General features: G+C 41.3%; 1 protein-coding gene across 1 annotated transcript; it reads left to right on the top strand.

Moving 5' to 3' along the window:
- Nucleotides 1-2,304: 2,304 nt before the first annotated feature.
- ZBTB11 (zinc finger and BTB domain containing 11) lies at nt 2,305-17,794 on the top strand (the record flags this gene model as incomplete). Its single annotated transcript, XM_079549414.1, has 11 exons — nt 2,305-2,614; nt 4,748-4,983; nt 5,628-5,859; nt 6,941-7,764; nt 12,601-12,780; nt 13,260-13,496; nt 14,275-14,419; nt 15,122-15,239; nt 15,534-15,692; nt 16,161-16,336; nt 17,268-17,794. The coding sequence occupies 11 exons, from the start codon at nt 2,305-2,307 to the stop codon at nt 17,792-17,794; spliced, it is 3,144 nt and encodes a 1,047-aa protein (XP_079405540.1).
- Between the last annotated feature and the right edge of the window lie 8,854 nt (nt 17,795-26,648).

Below are 26,648 nucleotides of genomic sequence, written 5' to 3' on the forward strand. Positions count from 1 at the left end.
ATAGCTTCGGGAAAGCAGTGTTTTTTAACTTACTAGAAGTATAGGAGAAAATGAACTTTTTTATCCTCTGGATTGATTCTCCATTTGTTGATGCTACATAGAATCTTCAAGGACCTCAATCGTTAGTTCTGACTGCCATCACCATCATGCTCACTAAACCTAAGTGTAACATCTACATGGTTCTTGAATGTCTCCAAGGACAGTGATTCCACCACTTCTCTGGGCAGCTTGTTCCAGTGCTTGACCACTTCACTATCTCTCAGCCCGACCCACACTAACAATGCAAAACAGTATTACATTTGGCAAACGCCTATAAGGAGTACACTTTTAGTACAGTCAGTTAAGTTCTCAAAGCTCTTGACAATTAAAAATGCATTACTGTTTGCTTTTCAATCCATTTGTCACTTTACAGCTACTTTGAAGAGCTTTGAGGGCTTTCTTTGTTATGTTATTACTTTAGCTAAGAAATAAACTCTTTTTCATAGTTTTGCTTTCTCTGGATCTTTTAGACTTCAAAAATGCAACAGCAGTAATGGATGCTTTGAGTGACAGGTATTATTTTGACTTATATTCAGGTTTCATTAATAAACTAGACTACAAATCACATCAAGTTTACAACACTTATACAATAGATCCAGTTTGATTGCATTAGTGGAATTTGCACCAGAATATTCCTAGTAGTAGTGCTTTTTGCTATAAGAGTATAGGAGCTACTCTTGTTTAAAACTCAGTTGAAGACCCTTTTTAAACTCGCATCAAACTTTTTAAAGTGAAGAAGCCAGAAACGTAACAGGGAGGAGAATTTAAAACTATATAAACTATTGAGTTACTTGTGCTAGCAGTAACTATTAAAACTTAATTTTATTTTGTCTTTTGGTATTGCTTGCACACTGCATACGACTGCCAAAGCTAGTCTCAAAAATTGCACATAAAGTTCATCAGCTGAAAAGTGGAGATAATCCATTAGAAACAATTTGCTTGTAATGCCACGAGTGGTGTGCAGGAATTGATTGTCAGATGTGACCGTCCAAGTCTTGAAGTCTGCAGGTTTTGGATGCTTGAGGTCACTGTAGTGAAGCGTAAGAATGCTATAAGATTACTGTTTGTTGCTGTTTATTTATGAGCTCTGACTGATACAGGGAGACTGGATAAGAAAGAACAGCCCATCATGTTACTCCTGTGAGATACGATGCTAATGAACAAGGCAGGCTGTAGTCAACTGCACATTATTCAGCTCAAACAGATATAATACAATGCATTTAACAAATAAATTCATAAATAAAAGTCACTGCGGTTACCTAATGCAACTTAATTGATCCTCTATTAAGTATTTATCACTAAAAATGGAATGCTTAATTTTTTTTTTTTAATAGACCCACGGAATAACTTAAATTGAAATATGCCTCTAGAGGTCACCCGTTACTTAGAGAACATCTGATGGGATCAGGTTGCTCAGGGCTGTACCCAGTCTTGCTGTCTCATAAGAAAACCTAGTCAGGTGTTTTATAACTACCGTGGGTTATAAAACAAATCAATAAAATAATATAACGAGAGCTTTCTGTGTACGAACCTGTATTTGTTGCCTCCTGATACACAACTCAGAGGAGCTTGCACCTTTCCTGCACCCTCTGATGGGACACCTGAGGAACAGCAAGGCCGCAACGAAGCCATCTCTTTTTGAGGCCCGGCACACGAGCTCTCAGCCTCACCCCATACTTTGGTACTCAGCTCTCCGGCCTCTCTGAGACACTTCTGCCAACCCCACACCACCCGGCGGATAACCAAATGCTCGGCCAGGGTACTGAAGCACGCACTCAGAAGCCCCACTCAGGGCCGCTCCAGCCCGCCAAGCCTTCGCCCATATCTAAGATGGCCGCCGCCAGCCTTCGCCCACATCTAAGATGGCCGCCGCCAGCCTTCCGCCCGGCCCGCGCCGTGCCCGGCTCTAAGATGGCGGCCGCACTCTTTCTATCCCTTCCCTGCGCACGCTCACCCGGCCCCGCCACGGCTCGCGGGCTGCTGACGTCGCTTCCTCTTGTGCAGCAGCCATTTTGTCTTTCCGTTGCTGCTGCTGCCCGAGCTTCTCCCTCCCTCCCGCCGCCGCTGGCCGCGAAACTCCAGTTCCCCCTCAGGCCCGGCTCCCGCCGCCTGTCCGTCCCCCCCCACCCCGCTAAACCGGGGGCGGCCGGCGCCCACCGCGCCACACGCGGATCCCCGCAGCCCTCGGCACCCCTCTCCCGGGGTCCACCGCACGCGGCCGGCCCCGGGAGCGGGAGCCCGGCCCCGCAGTCCCCTCATCTCGCCATGTCCAGCGAGGAGAGCTACCTGGCCATCCTCCGCTACCTCACCAACGAGCGGGAGCCCTACGCGCCGGGCACGGAAGGCAACGCCAAGCGGAAGATCCGCAAAGCGGCCGCCTGCTACGTGGTCCGCGGCGGGACCCTCTACTACCAGCGGCGGCAGCGGGACCAGCAGCGCTTCGCCGAGCTCGAGGTGGTGCTGCAGGCCGAGCGCCGCGCCCGCCTCATCCGCGCCGCCCACCTGGCGCCCGACGGCGCGCACCGCACCCGCCTGCAGACCTGGCAGGGGCTGTCGCAGAAGTACTGGTGGCGAGGTGAGCGCGGGGGGCACCCGCGGGGACGGCGCTGCCGCGCGTAGCCGTGCTCGTCGCCTTGGGGACGCTGAGAGGCAGTGCCTGCGTGCTCCGCCGCGGCTGGTGCTTTGGGAGCGGAAGACTTTGCCCTTCAGAGGGGGATGTGTCGTGAGAGGGCTCCTGCTTCGTGCTTCTCAAGGCTCCGTTGGCCTTAGGTCGGTCTTTAGGATGTCGGCCTCGCTGTCTTAGATGTGCCAGCAGCATCGCTGTTGAGTGTGGTTGTTGCACTCACCGTTACATTTACCTGTTTCCTTCCAAAGAGAAGCTGCACGCACAGAGCTAACCCCCAGCTGGGAGTGGAGTGATGTCACAGCAGTTAGAAACAGTGCTGCACTAACATCAATAATTCTCAGTCATAGCTTTCTTGCAGCTGAGCCAGCAGCTTGGGATCTGTGTTCCCTATGGAGCTGGTGTTCTACTTTCAATCTGAGGTATCCATTAAACAAATCTCTAGCTTCTCGGTTGCCCAGGGCCTGCTTTCTGTTCATCCTCCTTCTCTCGTTTTGCTTTTTTTCAGCTGTCAGTAAGCAAATCATAGAATGGCTTAGCCCGGAAGACACAGATCATTGAGCTGTGGGCAGGGCTATGACTTACGAGATCAGGGCCCAGTGCCCCATCCATCTGGGCTTTGAATGGTTCCAGAGATGGGGAATCTACAGTTTTGCTGGGCAACCTGTACCAGTGCCTCACTACACTCTGAATAGATAATTTTTCCCTAACATCTGCCCTTGCAACTTTAGTTTTCTCTGTCTTGATTTGTAGGCTTCATACTCTAGCTGCAGCCCATTCTTCCAGTCCAGATCTTTTTGAGTTGAAGGTCTTCAATGTGAAAAAGGATTTGGAGTCTCCAAGTTGATAGACGCATCTGAATGATGGTCTTCTTGCCTTTGTGTAGGTTCTCGTTGTCTGCCCAACATCAAGCTGTTGTGGCATCTGCTGCTATCCTCAGCACCCATCCATCCATGCATTCTTAACGGACCTCCGTTTACCTTCTGTTTGTCAGAGTAGGACATTCTGTAGCTTTATTTGTATAATCTATTTTACTTCTCTTAGAATGCTAAAGTTCGCACCTAGCTTTCAATTTGTGCATTTTATTTTTTCTCTGTGTGAAGGCAGTGCTTTCCCTGCTGCGATGATCCTCTCTTGGTGTTTGGGCACAGCAGCTTTCACTCATCCAGCATTCCTAGGTTGATGCTGACCTACTGGAGCTGCAGCTGGGAACCAATGGGCTGGAATGTGGCCCGGGGTTGAGAACGGAATTAGAAGTGGGATCTGCAGATAGGAGACCTCATGTCCTGCCCAGGTTTTAGCTGGAATCAAGGAAACATAAACCATGTCTGAAATGTGTTTTCATGTCTTGTGTTGCTTGAGGTCTGCATTTTGCCAGTCCTTAGCAGGAATGCGTATCTAACATGGCATATTCCACAACAGTATGAGCAGCATGAGTCTAATGCAGTGTCAGCCAAGGTTCTGGGGTGTGATAGATTTTGAAGCATAAAGGAATGGGTTCTATGGGCTCTTATGCTGTCCTTGTGGAGAAAATGAATTTGGGTTCAAAACTGTACTCTAGAATGCCTTCATGTCTCAAAGGTGACACTGAGGTTAGGAACTGTTGAGTATCCAAAATTACTTGGTTACATCTCATAAAGTACTGGAGGGAAGAGCTTCTTTAAACTTCTAAATTCTAAGCAGCTGACTTAAATGTGTGTTAATTATACATACCGATGTCATTGCCTGTAATTCAGTTGGTCCCAGTTTTGCAAGAGCCTTTACATAAGCTTTTAAATTCTTGTCCTCTTTAGTGAAGACAAAGGGAGATCTAATTTGCGTGGAACTAATTGCAGGATCCATTTACAGCTTTTGTTGTCTTGGGATTCTTATAATGAATATGTAAATAGAAATATTTTTCCTAGCTTAAAAATAATACAGTAATGTTATAGACAGAACTGGTATAAAGAGAAAGGATAGAGAACTGACTTAATTTTTCTTAAAAAATCATTTCATATATTTTTGCTAATCACATTTTTAATTATGTTTTTAAGGTGAATTACATGAAGATTAGAAACCTAATTAACTTCTGTTAATTTTCCTTAGGTATTCTTAAGCAGGTTAAAGATTACATTAAAGAATGCAGCAAGTGCCAAGAAAAGCTAGATCGTTCTAGATCTCTGTCAGATCCTTCAGAAATGCTGGAAGAGCTCGGACTGGATGTAAAATCTCATGAAGACAGTAATGAAACAGATGATGAAGTGAGTAATGCGGCATCAATCCCAGCTGCGTCCCCAAAGCCTGTGAAGAAGAAGCCAATAGCAAAACATGAGCTTGTATTTGTAAGTACCGTTGTTTACATCTGAATGTATTTAAGATGTTAATGCATTTCTAGTTGTATATCTATTTTCTGTTGCTATTATAATCTGCTCATGATAAGATGACATATGATTTGGCAAAAATATTCAGTATGTGGAAGCAGGTGACTGGTGTATGTGACGTGAAACTAGTGATAGTAGGTGGCCTTTGGAAAACAAAATGACTTTAATTTCTGTATATACATGTGAGACTTGAGGGAAAATGAACTGCAGAAGTGTAAGTGAAGCATTCCATATAAGATTGTCATGATATTTGTATCTGTTACTTAATAAACTATGTTATATTTATATATAAAATTTTAGATGTTGGTAAGCAGGGGTTCACATGTGTAAAGGCTACTGAATCTAGAAGCAGTTTCATGTTGCAGCATTGAAAAATGCAGTAAAGGAATTGATTGGATACGTCTTCCTATGTTTCCTGTTTGTTTTAACTGTTTCGAAGGAGGGTGAGATTTGCTGTGCCTAAAGAAAGAGGATGATAGTAAGATTATACAGTCTTGAACTACTTTTATGGTTGCAGCAAATAATTGTCTTTGTGTTTCAGTATGAATGCTTAAAGAATGTAATGCCTAAATGTAATGAAGTTCTCATAATGTTGTTTGTGGCAGGTTGACAGTAAGGGCCTTGTGAAGCAGTCATCTTCCAAACATTGTCTGTCAGTCTTAAACCAGCTGAATCAGCAGAGGCTTTCCAATCAGTTCTGTGATGTGACTCTGCTGATTGAAGGAGAGGAGTACAAAGCTCACAAATCTGTCTTGGCAGCCAACAGCGAGTACTTCCGAGAGCTCTTCATTGAGAAGGGAGCTGTCACTAGTCATGAAGCTGTAGTGGATCTGTCAGGTGAATTGTTGTGGGTTTCAAAGATAGAAATTGTAATGTATGAAGTAAAGTGTACAGTATTTGCTTTAGTCTCTCCTGAGTGTTCGAGACAACCAAATACTTTATCTTGCCTTTTTTTTTTCTTCTCTTAATCTCCAAGTATTTTGTATGCATTTAATGCTTCAGCGATCGCTCTGGTTTTGCATATCTGATCTCCCATATTGAATTGACAATGGAATTCCATCTCCTAGTTTCTTAGAATCTTTGCTTTCTTGCTTTTAGCTTGTTTACATGCATTTTCTTACATTGGTCCCAGACTTTGAATGTTAGAAAACATGAAGAAGGGATGTTCACTGGCTTCTCAACAAAGTGAGAAGCAAATACTAAATTGTCTAGTCTCTGGAAAAAATAGCTACCCATATTTTTGCTTCTTTCTCAAATCTTTGTTTCTTGGAAGATGGGAGATGATCCAAAAATAAACGTTCAAAAAATAGCTTTGTAGTGATGAAGAATATTGTACAGAACTTGCATGTGTTCCATTCTTTTCCTGGTGGTTTCTCAACCATCTCTGTCTTTGCATGAAGAATAGACATGAATGAACATATGTGATGGTCCAGAAGGTTCCCCAAATATTAGATGTATGATTTATTGAACTGTGGGAAATTATACCAAATGCTTCTTTGCAAGCTTTTGTTTATCTTTTTTTTTTTTCCCCCACTGGCCACTTTTTAGCCTTATTTTTCTGCAGCTTCAGTTGTTACTTAACTCTTAATTACTTTCTGAATGTAGCATCCAGAAATCCTTAAATTAGGATTAATTTGCTTCAAAGATATTCAAACAATCATCTTAAGAATTTTATTGTGAAACAACTTCTGTTCTGCTTATTGAAAAAGTTGTCTGTCCATGAACAAAATATATAAGGAGGATGTTTTTGTTTAAGCGATTCTGATTTGGGTTTGAATAGAGGGGCTTTGTGTGGGTATGTTTCACTCTAAATTTCAGACTTAACCATATCAAAGATGAATGTATCTATCGTGGGGTATTTTGGTGTAACTGGGGGGTCATCAGTGTTTGCTCTAATCTTCTGTTTTGTTCTTGGTAGGGTTTTGCAAGTCAAGTTTCCTTCCACTACTGGAATTTGCTTATACTTCAGAATTAACTTTCGACTTCTGTAGTATGGCAGAACTGGCCATGCTTGCCCGGCATCTCCTCATGTCAGAGGTTCTTGAAATCTGTGAGAATGTTCACAAACAGATGGAAGAGAAACAAATTACAGTGTACCAAAAGGGAGATATTCAAACAGTAGAATCAACACAGAGTTTAACAGAGCAGACTGCAGTTGAGATGGCTCCTGTGGACAGTGTTGAGCAGCCACCGCCAGTAGAGCTGGCGGCCAGTGAAGTAACAGCAACTGTGAATGGAGCTCCTTCTTCTGTTGAGCCAGAGGAAAAAGCAAAATCCCAGCCTGGCGTCCCACCCCCAGGGCCTGTGGAGGCCTGTCCTGATGATCTTTCAAAGCCTGTGGAGCAATCTGAAGCAATTGAAAATGGTGTCAAAATGCAGCTGGTAGAGAGCGTTTCAAATAGCCCTATGTCTGCCAGGCAGCCTGAGCCATCAGTTCTGGAAGCCATGGATACAGAAAGTCCATTGGAAAAGGAGACAGATGAAAACGAGAATTGTAAAGTAAACGCAGAGACTGTTTCTGAAGACTCCTCAGAAATGCTCAAGGAAAAGCATGGCAGGCAAAGTAGAGAACAGAGCCTTTCGGCCTCGCCACCGGAAAGCTTGGCTTCCAGCCAGGATGACACTTACAAGAGTAAGCTTCGGCAGCGGTCTGTTAGTGAAGGTGGATACATCAGGTTGCATAAAGGAATCGAGAAGAAACTACAGAACAGAAAGACAAATCCTAAATCTGCAATACAGCAGGTATTCTTCTGTTTCGGCCTGTTTGTGGTCGTTTGTTTCCAAATCAATTTGAAAAGACTGTTTCTCATTTCCAGGCACTGTCTGGCAAATATTTTAAGTGTTTTTTTTTAATTCAGAAATCAACATTACTGCAAACTGAAGTAACTTAATATGTGGGCATTGTTGGGGGGAGTATCAAAACTGTTTCCAGATTGGAGATTTTTGGAATGCTTGCTATTCTTAGCCTACCTTGAGTATCACCTTCATAGCTTCCTATGGTTGGATGGAAGGTGTATCTACTTCCTCAAACTCTTAATGACCTGCAGATTTATTTCTTAGGTGGCACATGTATATGTCAGTGATAGACAAATATGTAGATGTATAGATCCATTACTGAAGTCAGGCCTACATCTGTTAAGACTCACATCCTAAGTAGACAGTCATAAATCACAATGATCCAGTGCTGCTGCCTTTAGATTGGGACTGGTTAATGTAATGAAAAAAGGAGTAGTGATATTAATAAACAAGCACTCAGACACAGTAAATGCTTAGTAGCTGAATATATATATTTTTTTTCTTTTAATGAAACAGGGGTCTTATTCTGTCCCAATCAGGAGCCTTTACTGTTTTTGGTGTACATGGTTATGTGACATTGATCTCAGTGAGTATTAGGGGTTTTTTATTGAGAGAGTAGCCTAGAATCATATAATGGTTTGGATTGGAAAGGACCTTTAGGATCATCTAGTTCCACCCTTCTACTATAGGCAGGGACACCTCCCACTAAACCAGGTTGCTTAAAGCCCCATCCGGCATGGCCTTGAATACTTCCAGGAAGGGGGCATCCACAACCTCACCGTGCAACTTGTTTTGGTGTTTCACCACCCTCACAGCAAAGAATTTCTTCCTGATACCTAGTCTAAATCTACCCTCTCCCAGTTTAAAACCATTTTCCCTCATCCTGTGCTACCTGCCCTTATAAAAAGTCCCTCCTGAGCTTTCCTGTAGGCCCCCCTCAGGTACTGGAAGGCTGCTGTAAGTCCCCCCCAGAGCCTTCACTAGCTTGAAGAGCCCCAGTTCTCCCAGCCTGTCCTCTGATCATTTCCATGGCCCTACTTTGGACATACTCCCTAACAGCTCAATGTCCTTCTTGTGCTGGGTGTCCCAGAACTGGGTACAGAACTCCAGGTGGGGTCTCACAAGAACGGAGTAGAGGGGCAGTATCACCTCCTTCAAACTCCTCTTGATGCAGCCCAGGATACAGTTGGCTTTCTGGGCTGCAAGCACACATTACTGGCTCGTGTTGAGTCGCTCATCAACTGACATCCCCAAATCCTTCTTAGGGCTGCTTTCAAGCCATTCCCCACCCAGTCTGTATCTTTGGTTGTGATTGCCCTGACCCAGGTGCAGGACCTTCTACTTGACCCTATTGAACTTCGCAAGGTTGGCATGGGCCCGCTTCTCAAGCCTGTCCAGGTTCCTCTGGATGGCATTCCTTCCCTCTGGTGTGTCAACTGCACCACTCAGCTTGGTGTTGTCTGCAAACTTGCCGAGGGTGCACTTGATCCCACTGTGCACATTGCCTACTAAGATGTTAAGTCACACTGGTCCCAGTACTGATCCCTGAGGTACACCACTTGTCACTGGTCTCCAATTGGACACTGAGCCATTGACTGCAACTTTGGAGTACGTCCATCCAGTCAATTCCTTATCCAGCAAATGATCCATCCATCAAATCCATTTTTCTCCAGTTTGGTTATGAGGATGTCATGTATGTCAGTGCCAAATGCTTTGCACAAGTCCAGGTAGATGATGTCAGTTGCCCTTCCTTTATCCACTGATGCTGTAAGTCCATCATAAAAGGCCACCAAGTTAGGCATGACTTACCCTTGGTGAAGCCATGTTGGTTATCACCAATCACTTTGTCTTTATTTTCCATGTGCCTTAGTAGGGCCTTCAGTAGGATCTGCTCCATGATCTTGCCAGGCATGGAGGTGAGATGACTGGCCTAAAATTCCCTGAATCTTTTTTTTTTCCCTTCTTGAAAAGGGGGGTTATGTTTCCCCTTTTTCAGTCAGTGGGAACTTCACCAGACTGCCATGATCTTTCAAATATGATGGATGGCGGCTTAGCAACTTCATCTGTTGATTTCCTTAGAACCAATGGAAGGATCTCAGTAGGTCCTGTGAATTTCACAGAATCACAGAATTGTAGGGGTTGGAAGGGACCTCCAGAGATCATCGAGTCCAACTCCCCTGTCAAAGCACCTTCAGGTTCTTTAGATGGTCTCGAACCTGATGTTCACTTATGCAAGCAGATCTTCCTTCTCCTAGTCCTTCCCTCTGCTTTCTGCAGCTTGGGTCGTATGGCTAGAGCCCTTGCTGGTGAAGACTGAGGCAAAAAAGTCTTTGAACACCTCAGTTTTCTCCATATCACCCATGACCAGGTCTCTAGTTTCCTTCTGGAGAGGGCCTGCATCTTCCCTGGGCTTCTTTTATCACTGATATATGTGATATGTAGAATTTCTCTTGTTCCTCTTTCTGCCCATGGCTAGATTTAATTCTGTCTGGTCATTAGCTTTTCTAACCTGATCCCTGGACAAATTCTTTCTAGTCCTCCCAGGTAATTCATTCCTGCTTCCACTCCCTATAGGCTTTCTTTTTGTGCTTAATTAAGTCCAGGAGCTTTTTGTTGATGCATGGAGGCCTTTTGGCATTCTTGCTTGCCTTCTTTTTTCTCAGGATGCATTGCTTCTGAGCTTGGAGGAGTTGGTCCTTAAATACTGACCAGCTTTCTCGTGCCCCTCTTCCCTCTAGGGCTTTATCCCATGTCACCCTGCCAATCACTTCCCTGAAGAGTTCAAAGTTTGCTCTCCTGAAATCCAGAGTAGCAAGCTTGCTGCACATCATCTTTGTTGCTCTAAGGATCTTGAACTCTACCATTTCGTGGTCACTGCAGTCTAGGGCTGCCCTTGAGCTTAATGTTACTCACCAGCCCTTCCACATTGGTGAGGACAAGGTCCAGCATAGCACCTTTTCTTGTGGGTTCTTGTAGTATCACTTGGAAGAGGAAGTTATCAACACATTCCAGGAACCTCTTTGATGTCTGGTGCCCTGCTGTGTTGTCTCTCCAACAGATACTGGGGTGGTTGAAGTCTCCCATGAGGACCATGTTTTGTGAATGTGAAGCTACTCCTGTGTGTTTACAGAGGGCCTCATCCACTTTGGTATTCCTCATCGAGTGGCCTGTAGCAGACCTCCACTACAATGTCTCTTCCCCCTGCCTTCCCTTTAACCCTAACCCATAAGCTCTGTCAGCTCCTTCTCTGTCCCTAGGTGGAGTTCCATGGACTCCAGCTGGTTGTTGATGTGGCAGCACCCCTCCCCTTCTCCCCTGCCAGTCTTTCATGAAGAGTTTATACCGAACTATTCCTCCCAGTCATGGGAGACATCCCACCATCTCTCAGTGATGCCAATGACATCATAGCCCTGTAGGCACACATGTGTCTGCAACTCCCTGCTTGTTCCCCATACTTCGTGTATTAGTGTACAGGCATTTGAGTTGGGCTCCTATTGAGGCTGATGTACCAATTGCAATGCTATTCCCTTAGCATATGTGAAATGGCAGCAGTGGGTAGTAGTCTGTGGGATGTACAAGGTCTGGCAGCCTCTCTGTCACACCCCTGATGAGTAAGCTTTGCTTTATTCATTCCACTTCACTGCATGTTACATCTTTCCAGTGTTCTGTGAAGTCCTTCCATGGTAGATCTACCAGTCCCAGGCTCAGATGTGTAATTTGTTATTGTTATCCTAGCAGATGGTAGCATTAGCCTCTGTTAACAGGTTAAGAAGTTAAAGCCAAGGTACTGAAACTAGGACAGTCAAAATATAACAAGTGCTATATTTGTGACTTTGGGGTTTTTTCTGTTTTTGGAGGGGCGTTATCTTGAAGATAATTTCAGGAGAAGCTTTGCTTATCTTACTTGACAGATTTTAAGTTCCTGCCCTTGACAGAGGAATGTTTTAAATAATTGTTCAAATTATTTAATTTGAGTCAAAAATGGGTTTCTGCTTTCATAATCGATTTCATCGTTTTGCATTTTTGTTTTGTGCTTGACTCAACTCCCCACATGGTGCTGGATGTTTTATGAGGGTTAGCAAAGAACCATTCCTTCCTGAGGTCCCAATTTTGATACTGGAAGAATAACATGACAGAGAAATTACAGCAAAAAATACTTGTAATAATTGCAGTTGGCATGGAGATGTCAGGGATAAAGCATGAATTTTCGAAGCTCTTACTGATCATCTACCAGTACTGCCTAGCAAGAAAGTTAGAACACCCTTAACTGGAAGTAACTTTGCTTAAATATTGTAAATTTATTTACAGGTTGTGACTAACTCTTCTCATTAGCTGGTAAGAATGATTGAAGCCAGTTTTTTTTTTTTTTCCTGTAATTTGATGACTTCTGAAATAAATCCTGAAAGGGGATGTTGGATTTAAAGAAATAGTTGGAAACGTTTGGTAGAAGTTATGATGGGAAGTATTCGTGGTTCCTCTCTGCGTGTCCCTTAGTTTGCACTTAGCCAAGCTAGGTTACTTAGTTACTCAGGGCTGAAGGATTAGTTGTCTCCGGAGTCAATTAATTATAATCAGATCACAGTAGGGAAAAATGGTCCTGTTTTAAAACCACAATAGCTGTAAACAGAAAACTACTGGAAAGTGATGCCCTATAAGCGTAAACTAAGCAAGACTGGTTGATGTTACAGTGACAAAAAAAATAAGCTTTAGTGCTGACTTTCAGAGGAAGTATGAATTGTACTGTAATAAAGTTCATTCACAGGTTATGCTTTCCTGATGTAGGTTGCCATGAAGCTGGTTCAGAGAGGGAAAAAAATGAAACAGCCCAAAAGAGAGACCACAGAAAATAATGAAATAGAAGCTCAGCACAAATGCACTGAGTGTGGAATGGTGTTCCAGCGACGCTATGCACTCATCATGCACACACTGAAGCATGAAAGGTCTAAAGACTACAAGTGCCCAGTAAGTTCTTTGTCCGTAACCTTGCTATTAAAATTCATTCAGTAATAACATTCATAATTATTTTTCTTGTCTCTTTTAGTATGTGCTTTCATTTTCCTCATAGATGTTAGAGACAGATGGAGCCTTGATCTGAATAGGTAGAATTCAGTGCAGCCACATGGACATGCTCCCATGTCACATGATGCTCTCAGGCACACTGTTGTTCATAGTGCTGGGGTGGGTTTTCCTCCTTGCCATAGCAGTACATCTGCAACTATATTTAGATTAGCTTGCAAGTTGGAGCGTTATTGGGAAGCTATCAGCACTTCTTTACTTAGCTATGAAATTCAACATTTAATTAACCAGAGATAAAATGTCTATAGGAGTCAAGCTGTAGACCTACCTAATCAGATTACTACTTTTAAAATCCTCGCTCTAGCTTTTTTGAAATTAATTTTAAATGTTAAAGCAAAGTAAAGTTGTAATGTTTTCTTTTTCAGTTGTGTAAAAAAGAATTCCAGTATGGTGCCTCCCTGCGAGCCCATCTTGTCCGACACACGCGCAAGACTGAGGTGAATGCTGTAGCTGATGGTGTGGAAGAGACAGGCGTGTCCTCAGTGAAAGGGAGAACTAAGCGCGAGTTCATATGTGATATATGTGGGAGAACTCTGCCTAAGCTCTATTCTCTCAGGATACATATGCTCAAACATACTGGTGTAAAACCACACGCTTGCAAGGTAAAGAGAAAAATATTTTACTATTGACTCTCTGTTCTAAAAAATAGATTAATCGTAGAATGGCCTGGGTTGAAAAGGACCACAATGATCATCTGGTTTCAACCCCCTGCTGTGTGCAGGGTCGCCAACCACCAGCCCAGGCTGCCCAGAGCCACATCCAGCCTGGCCTTGAATGCCTCCAGGGATGGGGCATCCACAGCCTCCTTGGGCAACCTGTTCAGTGCGTCACCACCTCTGTGTGAAAAACTTCCTCCTGATATCTAACCTAAACCTCCCGTCTCACTTTAAGACCATTCTGCCTTGTCCTTTCGATATTTGCCCTTGTAAACAGTTGTTCCACCTCCTGCTTATATGCGCTCCCTTCAAGTACTGGAAGATCACAGTGAGGTCTCCCCAGAGCCTTCCCTTTTCCAAGCTAAACAATCCCAGTTCCCTCAACCTTTCCTCATAGGAGAGGTGCTCCAGCCCTCTGATCATTACAGAACGGAGAAAATACTGTAACATTCCTGATGATATTTCTTGTAGTCCAAAACTGAGAAGTAGAATTGAACTAGATATGGGATCTTGAAAATTAATGTTCTCAGTCTAGAATATGTATTCGCTTGAGCGTTCCTGTTTTTAACAGATTTGTTTTGCTACGTGTGAGATATTGCAAGCTTGGTCATCCTAGTTCCTAAGAAATCCAGGAGTTTTTTCTGTTTGAAGATAACAGCTTTTCAAAGCAGCTGTGTTTTAAGTATTGAGTTTTATTTGTTTTTGGATCTGGATTTCTTTTTAGGTTTGTGGAAAGACCTTTACATATAAGCATGGATTAAAAATGCACTTAGCTCTTCACGAAGTACAGAAACAGTTTAAGTGTGATTTGTGTGAGAAGTCCTTTGTCACAAAAAGAAGCCTTCAAGAACATGTAAGCATTCATACTGGTAAGTGAGAAGGAAGAGGAGCCTTTTACTTTGGATGGCTTTTGTATGCTGGTGAACGCTAACATTGCTCTTCAGTGTGAAAGGTACTGTTGGAAATAACTAGTTCTTACCTTTGGTCAGCCTGTTGACTTAGAGGTAAGCAGTCATTTTGCATTCCTTCTCTGGACATATTTCACTATAGCTGAAGGTTAATATGCAAATACTATATGTGAGAACAAGGAGTCACGTTTAGTCTGTTGCTATGTTTTTGTTGTTTATGCCTATATTGTATCGGTTCAACTGAGACAGACAAGGGGATGGAATATTTCAGAGCACTTTGTATGCTTTTGGTCTGTACTTTCAGAGGACAACTTGCTAAGTTAAATTTCTTCAGAATCCGTGTATGTTTTACAAGATTTTCTGTACTAATTAAACATTCATAAAGAAAGAAGATACTATCTGCTGCTCTTCTAAATTTTTTCAGTAAAAGACAGATATTTTTAGTCAGTATGAGAAATATGCTTCAGTTCTTATTCCAAATTTTAAATACCTTACATCTTATGCCATGAAAGAGGAAAACAATATGTTATCTGTATGGTCTGCAACCTGTAGGTGTTCTCATCCCTTCAGATAAATTCCAGGAGAAGAAAATAATGCTTTCACAAAGCATTCCAGAGAGATGGAGGCTTGTCTTTGTAACATGCCTGGTTTTGTTTTTGTCAGGAGAATCCAAGTATCTTTGCACCATCTGTGGAAAATCTTTCCACAGGGCATCGGGACTCAGTAAACACATAAAGAAACACCAACCAAAGCCTGAAGTTCGTGGATATCAGTGTACTCAGTAAGTTGTTCCGTGGTGGTGTTTTTTATTAAGATTAAAAGCAGTTCCTGTTTGAAACACAGCTGTTTGTTTGCCTGCAACAGGACTTGTGAAGTGCTAAATAATAATAATTTAAAAAGAAAAATTGAAAAAAAGGCTTTTGTTAATACATGTTTTCTCTCTCCAAAATATTTTTTAACTAGTCTTGTGCAATCATGTTGTAATGTTGTTGTATACACCATACAGTACGTTGAGCAAATGTTGTATCAGTATTGATGACCCTACATTGGAATGCTAAGACCTTTACCTCTGCAGGTGTGAAAAGAGTTTCTATGAAGCTAGAGATCTCCGTCAGCATATGAATAAACATTTAGATGTGAAGCCATTTCAGTGCCAGTTCTGTGGAAAATGTTACAGTTGGAAGAAAGATTGGTATTCTCATGTAAAGTCTCACTCTGTCACAGACCCTTATAGGTAAGAGGAAATGTACTTAACTGAAATATATGAGATTATACAGTTCTACAGCCCTAAATTAGTCAGAAGGAACTGTCTAGTCTGTGGTAAAAGTGCTAATTGTTTGTCCTTGACTGGAGCCTTGAGTTTTTGGGAATGGATGGATGATTTCAAATCAGCTGGTCAAACTGGTAATTTGCTGGCACAACCCTGGGGCTAATACATAAGAAGTCATAAGAGGATAAATGTGTTTAGTTTAGAAATGCTTTGTATGTGATCTTGCTGCTCTGGAGTGGGAAGTGGAAGCTTTGTGGCTGTGAATAGGAGAAAATACGGCTTTCACATTTTTAATTATGGAATTACCTGTCATAGGAAGCAGCATTCCCATTAAACTTTACCTACATTAATTAAAGTTCAGTTTTTGTTCAAGCAACTTAACAGAAGCATAGGATAATGGCTCTGACAGATCTCCTATTTAACACGTTCTAGGTGTAATGTGTGTGGTAAAGAATTTTATGAGAAGGCTTTGTACAGAAGACATGTGAAGAAAGCCACGCATGGGAAAAAAGGAAGAGCAAAACAAAACCTGGAACGAGTTTGTGAGCATTGTGGAAGAAAATTCACACAGCTCCGGGAGTATAGGAGACACATGAACAATCATCAAGGTATGTAGAAAGCAGGCAGTCAGCACATTCCCCAGCCCCTAAAAATGTTGCAGGGAGATTATCGTGGGTTTTCACTGAATCTGTCTGTCCTGTGATGCAGGAGACACAGAAATTCTTATAGATTGGCCAGTTAGTTTTAGGCTTGTCCTAATTAGTTAACTTGCTTGCAGTGATTCCCAGAAGTGGCTGTTGGGATCTTTCTAAAACTACGGTAGCATGGGGACAGTACTAATTTGTCTTTCTGAAGCTTTAATGGAAAAGGAATCCTTTATTTCTTTTAGAAATGATAAAAAGCAGTGTATCTGGCAAAGGTTTGTATGTAGGAGTTTGGAATGGCACGCAGTTAACAAAACATTTCTAAGTCGAGAGAACTGTTGGCTTGAATTTAGAAAAGGAACCACTGGAAATTGGTCACCTTCCTGATTTATTACAAGATTATAAAAACTTCACATCCCATGCAGTATTTCAATGTATGCAGAGTGAGGGAGGAAGAAAAAAGCTGTAGATGGCCTTAGAGGCTAACTAGAATAAGTGCTGATTTGATGAGAGGTGTGTTTAAAAAGATGTACAGAAACGGGGTGTAGCTGGGAATATAAGTGACACTATTAAGTGAAACATCATTTCCAAAGAGCATCACAAAAACAGTCACATTTGCTTTAAATTAAGCAGCCACATGTAATAGGGAAACTGCGTGAAAAAGAATGTTATAAGGGAATTTCTGGGAAGTAACACTAGTTTGTGAAGAGCACTTGTGGAAAGGAAAATCTTAATGTCTGGTCCTTGCATTATACTGCATTACCGAAGGGGTAAGCGAGATCCTGTTCTTGTACGGAAAAAGTTGTGCTTCTCAGATTTCTGTTGTCCCCCCTGTCATTTTTCATTGTTTTACAAAGGCTGAGACAGCTTTGCTTTGCTTTGCTTTTGAGAACAGGTGTGAAGCCCTTTGAATGTCTCACTTGCGGAGTCGCCTGGGCTGATGCACGCTCCCTGAAGCGCCACGTGAGGACGCACACTGGAGAACGACCGTATGTCTGCCCGGTTTGCAACGAAGCTTACATAGATGCCCGGACGCTAAGAAAGCATATGACCAAGTTTCACAGGGACTACGTGCCCTGTAAAATAATGCTGGAAAAAGATACTCTTCAGTTTCATAACCAGGGAACGCAGGTGGAGCACGCCATCAGCATTTTAGCAGCAGACATGCAGGAACAAGAAACTGAGATTAGTGTTGGTGGTGAGGAGATCGAAACTGTGGTGGTGACTGGAGACACGCTTGAAGCAATTGAAGCCGTTGCAACTACTGAGCAATGCTCATCAGTCTCTACTCTTTCTGACCAAAGCATCATGCAGGTGGTAAATTATGTACTTGCACAGCAGCAAGGACAGAAAATGGCTGAAGTTACTCAGGCCATGGAAACTGTAGAAGTAGAAGTAGCCCATGTTACGGAGACAGAGTGAATAGAGCCTGTAAGAGAGAGCGAGGGGGCCAAAGTCTTACCATGTGGGGCAGCCAGGCTTTAGCTGGGTATCCAAGACTTACGGTGACACCTGTTCTCAAACAGTTAATCCCCTATACTGAATTTCTTGGCTATGAAATATTGCACTGTGTGCTACAGAGAAAAAGTTTAAATGCTTCAGTTTAGGCCAATGCTTTGAAGGCAGAGATGTCTGTACTGGTCTTTTTTTTTTTTTTAAAAAAAAAAAAAAAGTTGGACTAATAATATTTCCTGGGTAAGTATCGTGCTGTAAATTTAAACACATGTACAAAGAAGCTGCACTAAAACCTAGAAACATACAGTAATTGATAACTTTTGTTTAATGTGCATTTCATCAAGTTTGTCAGCAAATTGTCAGAGTTGGGTTCCATCTCTTGCCCAAAATAAGGGAACGATGAAATGCTTCAGCTGTGCTTTGTGTGTGACTTAAAGAGGCTTTTGTCTTTTGGCAGTTGTGACATCTGCAATCAGTGAATCCCAGTTTTGCAGGAGTTATTTATATTCCAAGTCAGTGGGCAGCAGGTCCAAGGTTCCAAAAAAACTAATGGGCACGACTGCTCTGATGTCTGAGGGTGTGGGTACTCTGAGATGAGGAAAACAAATTCATTGGAAGACAGCTCATTTCAGAGATATTACTCTACGGTAAACTACCTTTCATCTTTTAAGTGAGGAGCTTACACCTCATCCTCTATTATGTTTAGGTGAATAATGTTGAGATGTGTAAAGGAACTGTTATTCTGTGTATCCAAAGCGGGTAACTTAGTGACAGATATATTTCTGCATTAAATTTGATACAGGAAGTTGTAAGCGAAAGGGATGTAACGGCACATTTCTTTGAGAATGGGCATATTTTTGTACTGAAGGAGTCCTGCTGCTTATGATCTGATTTGGTATCTTGCTGATGGGAGGAGCTCTGACAATTCCCAAATGGGGGACACAGCAGTATCAGGGTAGAGAATTACGAGTATCTCAGTATCATGTAATAAATTGGTCTTAAATGTCTTCTGGAGACTGGTAATTTTATTGCTGCTGCTGTAACAAATGCTAGGGCAAGTTAATTACCTAGTGTTATACTATGTGGATTGAAAAATTCTTACTAGGTTTTCGTACTAGAAAGCTTGACTCACAGCAATGCTTGCCCCCTAGTTGAAATGTCTGTGATTTAGTACTATGTACTGTATGCATCTCAAGGTGTGGGTTCTTTCATTTTTTAAGTTCTTTTTAAACAACAAATGTGTCTGGTTGGAGATGATGGGATGTATTTGAACAGTCAGAACTGTGTTCTTTAAATTAGTCCTTCTAGCATTGTCAAATGCTTTCCAATTTTGGCAGCAGCAGCAGCGTACCCATGGAAGCCTGGAACACTGTCGAGTACAATTGGTAAATGAAGTTAGATGTGTGTATCTCTGTATCCATGAAAAAGATCCACTGAGGAGCACTGCAAAATCCATGATAAAGTAACCACTTCATTTGAATGAGTATTTTTACCTCATCACACTTAACTATGAGCATCTGCTTACGAAGCTACAGCACACTGTTCTTTTTCTATTTTACAAGCATGCAGATAAGCAGTGTTGAGCTTTTTTTTTTTCTTAAGTTAATCTAAGTTCCTGCCTTGGATTTGTGTTAATCTGTGGATGACCATTTCAGAGGTGAAGGTCATCCTGCAGAGAAGTAATGTCATCATTTATATATCCTGCAGCCTTTAGAAGTATGGGGTTTGTTTTTTCTTTTTTTTTTTCTGGCTGCCCAATTGAGTAAAACTAAGAGGAATACTTTGGGGAAAAAGTACTGCTAGCTGTAACGCTTCAAGTTTTGTATGGTAAAGGAATCTTGAGATAGCCATCCTGCTATAAATTATAAAGACATAGGTAATTTAACAGTTCTTACTGCCATTATGATGAGAAAAGAATAGACTGCTAGGTAATCTGTAAAACTTACTCCAGTGTTTGTATCTGACAAATAATTATGTATTAAGTGATGAAATGTCAAGGAAATACAGCTGTAAATAACGCTAGAACATTATTTGTATATTTAGTGTGTTACCTTACAAAGAATATTATTGGCACCTCAGTTTAATCTTTTAATCTTTGGTGCATTAATTTATTTGCCCAGCATATGGTAAAAACAGAAATTTCGGAGCCTGCTTTAACTGATATGATGGCCTGCCATTAAAAAAAATAGATAAATAAAAAACCACCTGAAAAGTTGTTTCATAAGGGAAACTCAGCCAGGAATATCAAAGCTGAACATTGGGACATCCCTTTCCTGACGTACTGTGCCTTGCTTTTTCAGAATGGCATGAAGTTAGCAGGGGCTGTCGATGCCTGTTTTGCTGTTCCTGTGTTTGTACAGTTGCCTTATGTTTTTCTTTAGATGTCTTAAGCTCTTAATTTAAGATTCTCCCACAGCCTATTTGAAGACTGCTAATAATGCAGTTGATATTATTTAAGTTGATTTTTTTAAAAAAATAAAGCTCCTAAGATGTATCCATTTATATTCCTAGTAATAAATTCTTGTACATAATTTGATCTGTAAACTATACTGTTTTTATTTAGTGTTTGATGTATAAAGTTACGATTTCTGTCATTAAATAAATCCAGTATTGTCAAATTATTCTCTTAAGCAACTCTTTTTTTGTGGAAAAGGTTTGACTTACTTATTCCTTCTCTGTATTCTGCCATCTACATCGGTTCCTTTAAAAGTAATGCTTCCACAATGCAGAAAGCAGGTAACACTTTGATGGAGCACATTCTCAGCTACCAAACATTTTTCAGCATAGTCACCACCACTAGCTATGCATTTTCACCAGCAGTGAACAAGAGCCACACTCATGAGAATCTGCACTAGCAGAGGTGCCCCACCGTGTTTCATGGCTGCTATGACTGCATTGTTGCTAGAAAATAGGAAAATGTTGCCCATGTGGTCCATCTTTCATTGCCCTGAACAGATGGAAGTCAGAAGTGCCAAATCTGACCTATACATTGGATGTGGTAGGACAAGCAATGTGCTCCATGCTCTTCCAACTGGTATGGAAGCGTGGTGTTACTGTGTTGCATGAGAAAGGTGGTCATCTTCTCTGACCTGACTGAGCTTGGTCAGCATTGATGGTTGTGGTTCCAGAAAATCCAGGACTCTTTCCTACCTCAAAAGGCAATGAATGACTGTACTCACTGACTGCTGCATATTGAACTTCTTTGATGGGGAATTCACTTGTTGCCACTCCACAATGCTTTCTTGAGTTTGATTTGTAGTGCTGATGCCATGTTTCATTACCTGTAATGATGGGATCCAGGAAATGGTCATCTTCAGCTTTCTTTCTGTTCTTTATGTTCCTATGTGAGCATTTTTGAGACCTACCTGGCAGGGGCTTTGTGACATTTCAACATTTTTCCAATGCATTGAAGCTGACGTTCAGCTCCATGCACGGTTCCCTGGTTGTAATCTGCTCGTTTGTGTGGAGATAACTGAAAATACTTTGTGGTATGACAGCTGTGCATGGCCATCCAGAACACGGCTCATCTTTCACGCTGCTGTTGCCACTGCTGAAATGCACCACCCACTGCCTCACTGTGCTCACATCCACTGTTTGGTTTCCATCAATGTCCAACAAGCGTTGATGGATGTCCATGGGTGCTGTTTCTTCTGCATGGAGGAATTCAGTTTTGCTTCAAACACACTCCCGTGTCAGCTGTCATTCTGTCAGACCTCCCTCTACTCTACTGCCATCTGTCACAGCAACATGGAAGAGAATATTGGTGGGAAGGTTCCACCCTACTGCCATCCCACCATCTGCCTCTGACACTGTGGGCCAACATAACAACACAGGAGGCATTACTTTTGGAGCAGCCCTCATCTGAACACCTAGGAAGCTGTTCCGTATTGTTCATTTATCACCTGTGTTCAACTTTTGCTGAAGTTAAATAAACTTGTACAAGGATAGGAAAACCAGTGCATTCCTAAATGAAGTGTTAGGACATGGGCAGACTAGAGCAGAACAAGCACTGTATAAATGTATACTGTGCCTGTGTTTAACACTGCTACCCAGGAGGAAGCATCACGTGGCACTTATGTCTTCGCACCTATTCTGGGCTGGGAAGCTCTCCAGCATTACGCTCCTGGCTGAAGGACCTTAGTCGTACAGCTGCCTTCTCGTTACTGCTAGCAACTTAAGGCAATGCTGGTGTTGCAGAAGAGCCAGCTTTGTTGTTGTTTTGTTCCTGGGGAGGTTGTTTTGTTGGGATTCATTTGTTGGTTTTGTTTATCCTGCTCCCTAATGGAAACACTAGGACTTGGGCACATCAACCCTTAGCATTTTGGCATATTAGGTACCCCTTCTGCGAGCCCACGCAGGAATCTAGGCTACATCAGAAGTACACGTATCAAAACTAGGGTTTCAAAAGGCTGAGTACACAAGGACTAACATGGCCTAGCAATGAACAAATACTATTCAGTAAGGCTGCAACTATAGATTTAAAAATTAAAAACTACAAGTGATGTGTGGAAAACTTTCCCTGCCCTTTCATTTGAACCAGAATCACATCACTCCTGGCTGTTAAATGAAGAGCTGTGCATACCTAAAGCATTGGAACTGTGTACCTACTTAGCAGGCTAACCATTAGGTTATGTCACAACTCTACTGTGACACTCATCAGCTATGAGACTTGCCAGAAAGCTCAGCAACATATGTAAAATATGTCTCTGTCAGAGGGCCTTGTCTTATAAATGGTAGCATCAGCATGAACTTATTCAGTACCACTAAGTTCAGCAGCCCAGACTAGTGCTAAACAAGCACTATATGCTTTTTTTTTTTTATCTAAGATACACTAGCTTCATTATTAGTCTTCACACTATACTGCTCTATTTTGTGTCTGCAACACCAGAGTGTAGTTTTGTTTATGTATGAATATGAAAAGCTACCAGATTTTTTGCACAAAAGCAAAGGCTGAATTACCATTTTATAACCACCTACCAAGCATCAGCCAACACTTAGAACATAATGATTACAAATTATGGAAAGCTTGGGGGAAAAAAAAAAAAAAAAGGAGAACTGTATTTTTATTATGATTTGCATTGCCTTAGATTAATAGATTTGTACTTCAAGGAAAGTATTAACATAGGCTCATGACCTGAAATTTCAGCAGAACTCTCACTACAGAACCACAAACATTTGATCTGTGCACCTGTTTCACTATGAAATCCAAGGAACCAAATTTAAGAAAGAGGTCAAAGATGAGCAAAGGTTTTCAAGATCTCACTGCACACAACTTTATCAGATAGTTTATATTCCAGTTGCTAGCTGCGGCAGTCGCTGCCACTCTTACCTACTCTACCTACCCTGAAGGGAAGCTGGCATATATCTATTTATACTGCAGAACGAATGCACGCTAAATTTTAAAGGTTTACTTGGTTCCTAAATCTCCTGCTGGGGCTCCTATCACTCTTAATTTAGAAATGGAAATTCACAGACATTTAATAAGTTCTACATAAGGTTAAAATGTAACAGGTCATGCTTCTAATTGTATAGATATCCATGCCTCCACCCAGAAGCAATGGCTTGTTATTTAACAAGTAGCTTTCCGAAGTAAACACAGTGTAGTTTTTAAGATTCAAACACGTATCAGAGTGAAAGAACTCTGTTAGGCAGTAAAAGCTTCTGGGCTTCCTCACAACCCAAGCTTTGACAAAAGCACTTGCAGCATACAGAACTCAGCACAGCCATGTCAATTCTGACAAGGAGGTGCTCTAAGAATCACAGGCCTAGCAGAGATGAAGTACAACAGGCCTGAATGCAACTGTGTCTGCTGCCAGGGTGAGGATGCCATGACATCTGCTTTTGCCAAAGTTGTCTGAGTGCTGTGGTTACGTAATCTACTACAAGGAAGTAAACACACAAAATTAAAAGAGCATCATCTGTTACCTTACAGACAGACAGCTTCGTACTTCCTTCTGCTTGATTAAATATAGATTCTGAGAATCTGGACAGTACACTTCTCACAGTTTCAAAGGAATGAAATCGGGACTGAGGGGCTGCACCAGCAACACTTGAAACGCTACCAGTAGCTGCCTACACTCATTCTTTTGTATAATTAGTGTTAAATGAGCTTGGATACACCAACATCCCAGCCACAAAGCAGGTTCAAATGCAGTTTAGGCATGGAAAAGGTTACTGGATAATTACTTCTGCCTTCACCTTACGTCTTAAATGTTTTACAAGCTTCTCAGGTGCTAAGTAAAGCTTTACTGCTAAGCAAGCATAAGCCTTCTGAGTTAAAAGTGTACGTTGTGTGGATAACACATTTCAACTACTGACAGTCAACCACATCTCCCTACAAGGCAGCTGAATTCTCTGCAAATGCCCTTGAAGAACTTCAGACAGCTAAATCAGGTAGTTCACAATTAATTTTAGAATTCTTTAATATTCTTACCAAAAAACAAACAGAATCCCTGAAATATATAGCCTTCCCCGTTATTACTACTATATTCAGACAATGAATATTGCAGACGAAGCCCAGAACTCCAAGTGGAAGTTCCAGCTAACATTCTCCTCAACCATACTTCTCAGATCAGTTCTTCTTTGCATCAGACAACAGACACCTTTGTAACTACTAGATCAAGCCTGTCAGACATTCAGTCCCAAGTGGATTTAGGCAATCTTGATTTGATTTTCTTCCACACAGCACTGAGAAGGAACTTGAGAGACAGAATTTCGGCTTACCTTCAATTCAGATCTATTAGTTATTGCAGTGTCTCACACAGACTGGAATTACATTTACTGACCACGGAAGTAAATCAGACAAATATAAAACTGTTATCTGACTTCCACAAAAGCTATATCCTAGCAAGTGTGCTGCTCTGCCTATAAGTACCAGGAAACTGTTGAAATCAATACCTGCTGCAGGCAAAGAAGTGGAAGACGTGGTAGACAGCAGGATTAATTAAGAAAGAATAGGTCTCGCTGTTACCCTCTTACTCCAAATCCCCTTTAGCTTTCTCCTAAGACAAGAAAACAAGAATGTATCCAGTAACTGCTAAGAAGCAAGATAAAACAGCCACTCACTAATAATACCTACTATCTTCAAGGCTTTCTTTGGACAAATACAACCACACGTAGTAAGTGAAACGCAAATGCTTCTTTTTGCCTTGCCAAGCTCCAATAGCACCCAGGTTGGGTTATCTGTTGTTGCTTTGTTTGTTTCTTTGTTTTAAATAAACCAAAGATTTCTGCTATGGAAAAAAAAATAATGTATACGTTTTTATGTTACGTTTATAACAAGGCCTTTAAAGAAAATAGTTACAGGTATTCAACTGCATCAGACTTCAAAAGAAAAAAGATTACACATACAATACAAAAATACAAAAAATATTTTTTTAGAACATACAAACTCAAAAGTCTAAGTGGTCAGAGCTTTCCTAAAATAAAATAAAAAAAATACAACTGAAGATGCACTTTCCTTTCTGCACTTGCAAGTTTAAATTTAACATGAAGAAAGGCTTTAGAGAGAGGATGAAAGCAATTAATATACCGAACTCTACCATCAGTTCCAGGTTAAAATGAAAGCAGTTGTTGATGCTGTCAGGTATTGGAGTTCAGAAAGAACCTTAAGTTTTTTCAAGCTTTTTTGTTATTGTTGCAGCTGTTACTTTGTCATTTTTCCAAATTACTGCAAAAGGCAGACAGACAGGAAGAGGATGAGTTTTATTTCTAGTTGATACTACACGCATTAGGACTGCAAAACCAGGATTTTTTTGAAACCAGATAGCATCCACTGAAGACACAGGCATCAAGGCATTTTTTTTTTTTACATGGCAAGACAGGGAAAGTGCATCTTAAGATTTTTCATACTTAAGCAGTGAGTTACTGATTTTTGGTGTGGCTTTTATTCCTTCTAGGCATAGTAAAGAAAACTATTTCAACCAAACGGGCAGCTTAACGTACGTTATCTTGTCCTTCTGGTGGTGGCCTTTGTGTACCACTCATTGCTGCATTTAATATTAGTCTCTATTTAATTCACAAGGAAATGCTAACAAGCACTACTGAAGGCTAATGACTTAAGAGGAGCACATTGAAAATACTGACTTATCCTTGTAGTGAATATTCTTTACAGACTGTATCTAATATACAGACAAGGCCCATTTCCTCAGCGTGAAACAGGCCACAGAATGTTACACATCCTACATGAAGTTTTAAACAAAATTAGAGCTAAGTTACCAGAGCCACTCAGAGCAACATAATTTCTAGTTTGCAAAGACTTAACAAAAAGTTAACTGCAGGGGAAAAAAAATAAATCCAGGTTCTTAATGTTTCCTGTTTAAGTTCTTATTCAAATTAATAGTCCAGTAACACTTCTAGCACAAGACAATGCTCACTCTTTAGCAGTATTCCCAGGAGCCAACTGTTTCTCCTGTTAGGAAGAGGGAGCCAGAAATAAGAATGCAAGAGCACTCTATGTTAACCTGATTAAAGAGACAGTAACCTTTTTCCTTCACCTTAATTAATCACTGACCAAAAAAAAAAAAAAAAAAAAAAAAAAAAAAAAAAAAAAAAAAATCTTAAAAAGGTACCACTCCAATTTCTTTATTATCTGTAACCTTTTGAAACTAATCACATGGAACTACAAAATTAGCAAATGCCTTGAGATCTGTATACAAAACATAAATTACCTCTAATTTCAAACTCAGTTATTAGTGTACCACTCAAAATCTTAAAAAAGTGGCTCCAAAGATAGTCTTACACCATTCTTAAAAAAGGAGACTGTTCCTTTAATGTTACACCCTCCCCTCCCCCCAGACACCCAAATCTCAATCCACATTGT

The sequence above is a fragment of the Tetrao urogallus genome (assembly GCF_951394365.1).
Source record: "Tetrao urogallus genome assembly, chromosome: 1".
Taxonomy (NCBI): domain Eukaryota; kingdom Metazoa; phylum Chordata; class Aves; order Galliformes; family Phasianidae; genus Tetrao; species Tetrao urogallus.